This window comes from Nannospalax galili, unplaced genomic scaffold, assembly GCF_000622305.1.
Source record: "Nannospalax galili isolate Female #2095 unplaced genomic scaffold, S.galili_v1.0 scaffold564, whole genome shotgun sequence".
NCBI classification, from domain to species: Eukaryota; Metazoa; Chordata; class Mammalia; order Rodentia; family Spalacidae; genus Nannospalax; species Nannospalax galili.
The window spans coordinates 289331-298377 of NW_008350327.1; the positions used below are offsets into that span (position 1 = coordinate 289331).

Genomic DNA, 9047 nt, shown 5'->3' on the forward strand with positions numbered 1-9047 from the left:
TTAATGGGCATTTGGGATGTTTCTTCCTTGGTTTGTCACATATATAAGAACTATAATATTATTGTACCAGATACATGAACACAAGTCTTCACATACCTAGAGAAAATACACAAATTGTGGGGTCTGTCAGTATATGTTTAGAACTGTGCCAGACTTTATCCCCAAGTGGCCAGGCCATTTTAATTTTCCACCAAGAATGTATGAGAGTTGCAGATGCTTCCGTGACTTTGGCTTTAACATTTCAATTAATTTCTCTTTGATTCCATTTACTAGGGACCACATTAGCTTAAAACTACAGACATGTTTTCCTTATCTTCTTGACATGTTTCTACACTTGATATGAGTCAGGATATGGAGAGCTTACCTCAGAAGATAGAGTGAATAGTAAATTAAGAGCAAGGCTTGAAATGGGGTAAGAAATCAACATCCTTATCAGTGTGGAAGAAGCAGAATAAGGTTTTATGGACTGATACACCTGCCAAATCTAAGTCTAGGATTTTTATGGACAAATATACAGAAAAGCAAGAAGTCTATGAGTCTATATTGTCTATTTTTCCTCTGGGTTTAGAAAACTGATTTATAAGTTCATCTGTGTGTCATTTAATGTTTGGTTTACAAAGTTATAGATTTAAAAGATAATCCAAAATAGCTCTCTGTGTGAGAAAGGTTTAAATATGGGAGCTTAGAGACATCAAAATTGTTGATTATTTAATTGTGACTTTTCTTGGGCAGTTTATTTCTTTTTTCATTTCTAAAATGAATTATTTCTTCTTTGACAGTTTCATACATGTATATAAAGTTTTGTCACTCCCTTTCACTCTTTCTCCCTCAACCCTTTTCCCTCTCCTGCTGAAATTCTTCTTTTACCCTATTATCCTTCCTACTTTTCTGTCATTTTTATGTGTATGAGCCACTGAGTTTCATTAGGCCTACTTGCATACAGATAGGTGGGATGTTATTTACTGTACTCACTGCAGATAGAGAGGGAAAGACAGACTAATTGATTTCCAGTTTGCAGAACCAAGCTGATAGTCAGAGAAGTATCTGTCCCAGAGGCAGGCATCATATTCAAGGGCCAAGGTAATGAGAAGGAGCTCTGAATCCAGACCTGGTTTTACTTTTACCAAGATGGAGAACCACTATATTCTTGCTGGCTGTGCAAAGGATGGTGACCCTGTTTCCTGGGACATGAGAACCATAGTGAGAGAGAGTTTCCACACAGCAACCTCACTGGTACCTAGGAGAGGGATAACCCAAGCATGCACATATTAAGATGAAGTAATTAGTTCATTCAGTTTATACATTTCTGATCAGAAACCAAACAGGCAAATACCTTCAAGGAAATACTGACACCTCTAAGCACACCATATAAATTTCACATGAACTTGCAGCAGTAGTGACAAGATGCAAAAGACTAATGCAAACTGAATCCAGACAAAAGCCAAACATAGAATTGATGAAATGGGTAAGAAGCCCCAACCTTAGCTGAGGAACTATTGGCAGCTGCTCACTGATAAATGAGGGAGAGTTGTTCTTCTTTCAGGGAGTTATACTAGATAGGCTGATCATGCTCTAGTAGATGAACTCAGTCCAAAGAACATCTGGGGACACAATTTCTCTGAATATGCCCAAATTGGGGGTGGCTTCATCATATAAATTGGAGAAATAATTCAGTCCTTAAGAGACATGTTTGGGAACCCAGGGAATCCAAAGGAGCCAGGCTTCCATCAGCAGAGCACTGAACAGAAAATGATTTTTTCTGAATATCTCATTACCATGTAGCTCCTTCCACAATGCCTTGATCAGACCAGAGAATCTGTTGAAGCCTGTGGGACTACTGTTAACGAGACACTAACACCTGTTACATTCTTATTAGTCTAAGACTGAGCAAGTCTATTTATGGTGGGGTCATTCTACCATCTAATTGTCATTATGTATGTGACCTTTGAATGTTATTGGATTTTGGAGGTTGTATCCCTAGGAGCCTTTCTGATGTGAGCTTCTTCATAGTTACTAGAGAAGTTGATCATAGTGCATCCATCACTCGATGAGGTTCTATAAGAAACACAAAATAATTACTCACCTCAATAATTCACTCCTCTAGTTTACTTCAAAAGACTAGCATAAAAAACCCAACTCAGGAAAGAAAGACTTAGAAAGATTAGAATAATCTTAATCACAAGAAATTGAAGACACAATATTGAACTCTATGTGAGATGCCACTGATGTACTTTTTAGCAAGCATTCCTTATGAACCGCAGGCATACTGGGCTGGGTTGGAGCAAGAATCAGTGCTTCATGGATTAGATCCCTCAGAGAAGCCACTTCCCTCCCATCCCAGAAAACACTGCAGTAGCCAACTCTGAGAACCACAGTATTTGTATCAGTTGGGGAAGCAGTTGAAACCACCCAAGCATGTTAACCAACAACCGGTGAGTTTGTGCCCTGAACTGTGAATGATCAAAGTAAGATTTTAAAATAGTACTCTCTAAAAGGATCTTCTGCAAAGAAGTCTACATGTAACCATAAAATATAGTAACCATTAACCATGATGTATATATAGTCACTGAGCAGTAGAAACAGATGTATTTAAATGGTAATTTAATATCAGTGTAAATTTATATAGCCATGTGTGCCTAGTTCTTGCATGAGACACAGCATCATTATAGAATGAGCAATCAGGACAGCCAGACTACTAATTATTGCACAGAGTGTGTCCTGTGTTCACTGAAATAGTAATCAGCAGAGGCACTTCAGACTCATCATGGTCAGATTCTCTGATTTTTGAACTGTGAAGGAATGCTGGTCTACCAAATGGAGACTTGGTAAATTTCCAGTCCAAAGCTCTCTGGCTCTCTGGTTGCACCTCTTTAGATGAGTTTTTTTTTGGTTTTTTTTTTTTTTTTTTTTGTCAGTGTCCTTTGTCTAATCCATTGACCTGCAGGTGGTACAGATTCCTGCAGCAAGAATGATGCTTCAGCTCTTACATAGGTAAGAGTTGTTTTTATTTTGTAGAAGGGTCTGAATCTCTCTGAGAACTCTGAATCAATATAAGCCACGCAGATGCACCTTTTTCTGCTACAATATTTCATAATATCCCTTTCGATTGCTTCCCTGACCTCATTTAACAATAAATTTGTGGATTATCCCCAGATATTTGTGTTTTTCCAGGCTTCCTCCCAATATTGTGTTGTAACTCCATTCCATTTTCATTCTAAAGATAATTTGAATTGGGATGGAGTGACAGCTCAGGTGTAATATGATTGCCACGAAAGCATGAGGATCTCCATAAGTAATGAGTATGGTGTCCAGAACTCACACTAGAAACAGGAACAAAAAGACTGTAGTGGCACCTGATTGCCATCCCAGTGCTGGGGAAGCAGAGAGAGGTGGAACCCTGGCTGTGGAACCCTGCTCTTCAGCCAGCTCAGCGGCCTCAGGCTAATGAAAGCCCCTTTCTCAAATAGTGACTCACTCACTAACTAGCTAAATAAATAAGGAGAGGGAGAGAGAGAGAGAGAGAGAGAGAGAGAGAGAGAGAGAGAGAGAGAGAGAGAGAGAGAAGGAATTGCAGTTGCCATTAGGGAAAGGGGGAGTGAACATTATAAACATGGACCAGCATGGCTCCTCCAAGTGATTAGCAGGTGTCAACACTAAAGTCTCTAACATACATAGAGAAAAATTTTGTTCAAAATGCCTTTTCTGACATAATTGCTTTGATTTATAAATGAGGTGAGACAGTGATATATTGGGAAATAATAAAGTAAATTTTACTTTAAAATAGCTCTCTCTGCTTCCTCTTTTTTCTCTCAGATAATGCATCATGACTTAGTTGACTGTATTTCACAAGACAAAGGCCAATTCAATACTATATAATATATCCATATAATTCATCAATATGGCATAGGTAGAAAAACTATACAATTATATCTGAAAAATCATTCTAAAAGAACAACAGTTATTCAAAATAAATCTCTCAGAAAGGCAAGCATAATGACAGAAATGCCTTACTGTTATGAACTGCCTGCAAAACTCAGGCAAATATCATATCTAATGATAAAATGTCAAGCATTCCATCCCTCTAAGGTTACAGAAAAGTTTAAGTACCTACTATTACCATTTGTATTTAAAACAATAGCACAGATACACCCAATGCAATGACATGCAAAAAGGAAATTATATATACATTCACTAATAAACATTTTACATAAATTCCTAAAGGGAATATAAATATAAATATTTAGAAATAAAGTCTCCCTACATAATTGAATATGGAAATTTTCCTTACATATTAAAGTACATGAAAGTAAATAAAGAATATTTCTTTACATATATACACTAATATGTTCTTAGTGTAGATAACATTTAAGATTTCAATTTTTTCCTATTCTACATATAAACTCAATGCAATTCAATTAAATTTCCAAATCAATTTTTGAAGTTTATAAAATTAAGTGAAAGATTTACATAGAAATACAAATAAAACACAGCTAAGAAAATCTGCTCTAGAAACCTTGTATTATGTTTCTGACATAATTTTTCTTCTTGTAATACTAGTAATTAGCTCAGTGTGTACTGCCTGTGCACACAGACACACAGAGAAATACATAGAACCATGAACAGATCCACTCACACAGGATCAGTTGATTTCTGAAAAACAACACAGTGGATTAGAGATTACTGTTGTTATCTCAGTTGGTATGCACTTAAAACTAGGTTGTAGAAAACCAACCCTTCATTGTCACCATTACTTCTGGAAGTGATTTTACCACAAACCTTTTCTCCAGCATGATTTCCTGTGAGATTAAAAGGCATATGGGACTAGTTCAATATTCACTGACACTTGTAAACAGACCAACGACCCAAGGGGAGATGTGCAGAATCACATGTGAAGTGCTGTAGACTGCTGAGCGAATCAATGCCCCCCTGCTGGGAGTTCTAGACAGAGCAAGCATTATGATTAGGCAGCCTCTACTTTTCCAACAGATGTACTGTAGCTTATGTGATAAATCAAGGAATTTTCTTTTTAATGTCTGCTTCTCCCAACAATGTACTCCAGTTTTTTAAATGCTGTAGCTTAAAGACTAGCTTTCTGTATTTAAATAATTTGTGCTTGGAACACATAGACCAGCTTCTACTTTTCTGTATTAATCACAAACGACAGAAGCTCAGACAACTCAAATGCAATCACTGTGTCCTATGTTTAAAACATAAAGGCATTGGTGTTCTAAATCTCTGAGATGAAGATGAGGAAAGATATTTAGGATGGAGAGAAGCATCTTTAGCCTCATATCAAGATGAACAATTGTTAGTGAGCTTGCTATATATATTGGCTGCATCTAAAAAAGAGTTGTAATGGGCAACTCACCAGGAGAAGCAGCTGGGGAAGCCCAGCCTCACACTTCTGCTTCTCTGGGCAGTTTATGTTATGACTTGTATCACTGTGGGAGGGGTACTATAACCCTCTTGACAGTAATAAATTCCAGCATCTTCAGACTCCAGCTTGCTGATGGTCAGAGAATAATCTGTCCCTGATCCAGTGCCACTGAACCTCGATGGGACTCCGGATTCTAATCTGTTTGTATAGTAGATCAGGAGTTTGGTAGTTTCACCTGGTTTCTGCTGATACCAGTTTAAGTTATTGCTAATGCCCTGACTTGCCCGGCATGTGATAGTCACTGTGTCTCCCAGAGATGCAGATAGGGAGGATGGAGACTGGGTCATCTGAATATCACATCTGGCACCTAAGAGTGGAAAAATAATAAACATTCATATAATTAAGCATGATAAAAGAGAACCTCCCCGGTGTGCCCCTCAACACGAATCACAGTGCAACTTTAAATTCCCACTGTAATAATTTTTACCTGGGAACCAGAGCAGCAGGAGCCCTAGGAGCTGAGCAGAGGTCCTCATGTCCATGTTGTGTCTTGGCTGCAGCTGACTACACAGGGTGTGGCCAGCATATGAAGAAGTCCCCAGGGCTGTGCCGTCACCAAATGCAAATCATCAGGGACTGGTCAGGGCTGGTTCAGCTATAGGAATGACTTAAGTCAGTAACTTAGCAGAGGCCTAATGTCCCTATATGGCCCCAAATCAGATCAGGGAACAATTTGTTTGCCAGAAAATGTATTTCAAGTTCTTATAGTTGTTGGAAAAGCTTGGTATTTATTTTTGAAATTTCTAAAGGATATAAACACTGTTTGAATATAATAAGGAAATATAAGGGTAATGAGGAAATATGAGTATACTTTTGTCAGAGAGCAAACTATAGAGCATGAGGCTTTTAAAAGTTTAACTCACTCAAACATACTGATTCGTCAAAAAAAAAAACTTTGTTTTCCTTCAAAAGTATTGTTGAAATAAGCATTTCCTTAAATTAAAGAGGCATTTATTAGGAGCACTTTCAATGAATTCAAAAGTGTATTTTAACAGTATTTTTACCCATATTTACTATAGTGTAAGCTGCAGAAAGATACAGGAATGCACAGGTTGATCCCAGCATCGTAACTCACAGTTCCCCCACCATATGAAGATATAGTTCTCTTCACATCCACAGACTAAACAGACTGCACCTTTTCCTGTGTTTGAGGTCTTGCATTTTCCGCTATTTTTCTGTCATTTGCTGCTATTTTCCACAGATCATCAGCATAAAAGCTTCCCTAGCAGTGACAGACATAATTACTTTCACAAAGCACTGCTACGTACTACAAAAGACGCTCTAATCTCACTCTACAGCAGTAACTGGAGACATCACCGCAACTCAGCAGCAAGTCTCACTTTCTGTATGTAGAGTCAGCAAAGTCTCCATCATACATCAAGATTTTATAAATAAATGTTGAAGCTGTACATTCCCATAAAACTTCAGCAAATTTGAGTAAGATATGTCTCACATCTATCTTTTCCATTAACCGTCCGTCCTTTTTCATCACCAGAGAAAGTAGAATCAGATTGGTCCACTGCATGTTCCTAGAGCCTGGGATTTCTGAGACGCTATTTTAGATACATAAGTGTTGAAGGCCAGACAGTGATGCTGCTGCCCAGGGTTGATTCTGTGTATTTTTAGAGGCCTGGACTTTATTGACAATTGTAAACAAATGCCTAGTCGTTAGTCAATTTGTTCAACATCCATAGCACCCCAATTGAGAGTACTGCCCCAATTGAGAATACTGCACCCCAGCCTTATGGCTGGAATAGCACTTAGTGCTGGTATCTGAGCAACTCCTCTTCACGGTATTTCTGATGATATTTGCCAATTATATCTGTGCCTCATTTTGAGCCTTGAGACTTGGAATGTAGTTCTCCCTCCTCACATGACATCTTCCAGGATCTAGAATACGCTTACTTCAGAACATTTTCAAAGGATGATGACAGGAGAAGGACAACAACCCAACCTGAGACAGTAAGTAAATTCTTAATCTAGCAGGGTGTCTTTTATCTGGATTCTTGTGACACCTCCTGTAATGATACATAAGAACTTGAAGGAAATTCTGGAAATAGTTCCTTTTTATCAATAGCTCTTAGATTGGATCAAGCAATAAATACATTTTTCTGAGTCACTCCTTCTTATGGTAGTGTGTGTTGATGGGAGTGCTGAACAAAGCTGCCGTCACAAAACAAAAACAAAAACAAAAACAAAAAACACTTATGTGCTGTGAAATCCAGAGAAGCAGCAGAACAAGAATTCCTCAGCCCTATGTCTATGAGCCTTGTGGTTCAGATTTCTTCCTACTCTGTGGCTTTACAAATCAGGCTTCTCACTTTCTGCTACTTAGAAAAACAGATTGAAAGACATTATACTAGTTGTTGGTGGAGGAATATTGGACTTCACGTTCCCATAGCTATTCAGTCTAGTATCTAGAACTTACAAAATGAAGCTTGCATGTCAATGTCAAAAGGAACTTGGCTGGTGTGACAGAGCCAAAGATTTTTGAGAATGTGAACATCCCAAACTACACAGGCAAAATTAAAATAAATGACAGGAATCCTTGCAATAAGAAGGAGAGAATGGTTCTTAAATGGTTAAATGTAAAAGGTGGTAGAATTGAGGGAGATAGTGTAGGACGTGGCAATATCTAAATGTAGGCATTAGCTTCTAACCACTGGGATCAGTTTCTGTTATTTTAAGCTATTGGCATTTGTCTCAAAAACAAAAACAAATCTTAAATGGAAGAGACTGTGTCTATCATCTCTTTGAGTGTGTTTATTTCCTTATTGTCCCAAAAATTCTTCCATTTTTATCAGTTGTTAATTTATTTTTAAAGTTTTATTTGATTTATTTATTTTTATTTTATTTTGTTTATTTTTATTTTAACTTCATGTATGTAAGGGTATGCATATGAGTGCAATCTCTATGGAGGCCTGAAAAGGGCATCAGATCCCCTGGAGCTGGAGGCACAGACATTTATTAGCTGCCATATGGGTGCTGGGAACCGAATCCAGATCCTCTTCAAGAGTAGCCAGTGCTCTAAACCAGTGAGCCATCTCCAGCCCCAAGTGCTGTGAAATTTTTATTTATTTATTTTTTTAATTAAAAGAAGCATTTCATTACAACAGCATTAACCTATTCAATAACATTTTTCTGAGCTAGGGTACATCTCTTTCAAAATTGGCTGTACATTTCTAGGTTTACAGATGAATTATTACACTTATAAAATCTTATACTCATTATAAACTCTCTAAGAGATAAAATTAAATTAGGTTCCAATGTTTAAAAAAGATCTCCTCTTCATTGTCAAAACACACAGTTTCATACAGAAAAATTCATTCCAAGCCTATTGACGTTGAGACATTTTCACATGCATTTCTAATCTCTATATACGTGACTATTGCTGGACAGTCGCCCACCTTCTGAGCTCCTCAGAATCGTAGCATGAATACAAACTCGTCAGGTAGACAGCCTTCCTCTCCCACTAGAGCCTCCATACTCTGCTATCACTGCCACTGTCCACTGAGCGCTGTCAGCACCCATCCATTCCCCCCTATCTGCCCTGGTGGTAAATCTAGTCAGCCAGAGGTCCCTGTTCCAGGAGGATCAGCTGTTCCTCTCA

At 37.9% G+C, this 9047-nt stretch overlaps 1 gene segment (V, D, J or C); it reads right to left on the bottom strand.

Moving 5' to 3' along the window:
- Positions 1-5421: 5421 nt before the first annotated feature.
- On the bottom strand, positions 5422-5923 carry LOC103745607. The segment is given in 2 exon segments: positions 5422-5744; positions 5865-5923. Coding segments are annotated over 2 exon segments (378 nt in total).
- Positions 5924-9047: the final 3124 nt, after the last annotated feature.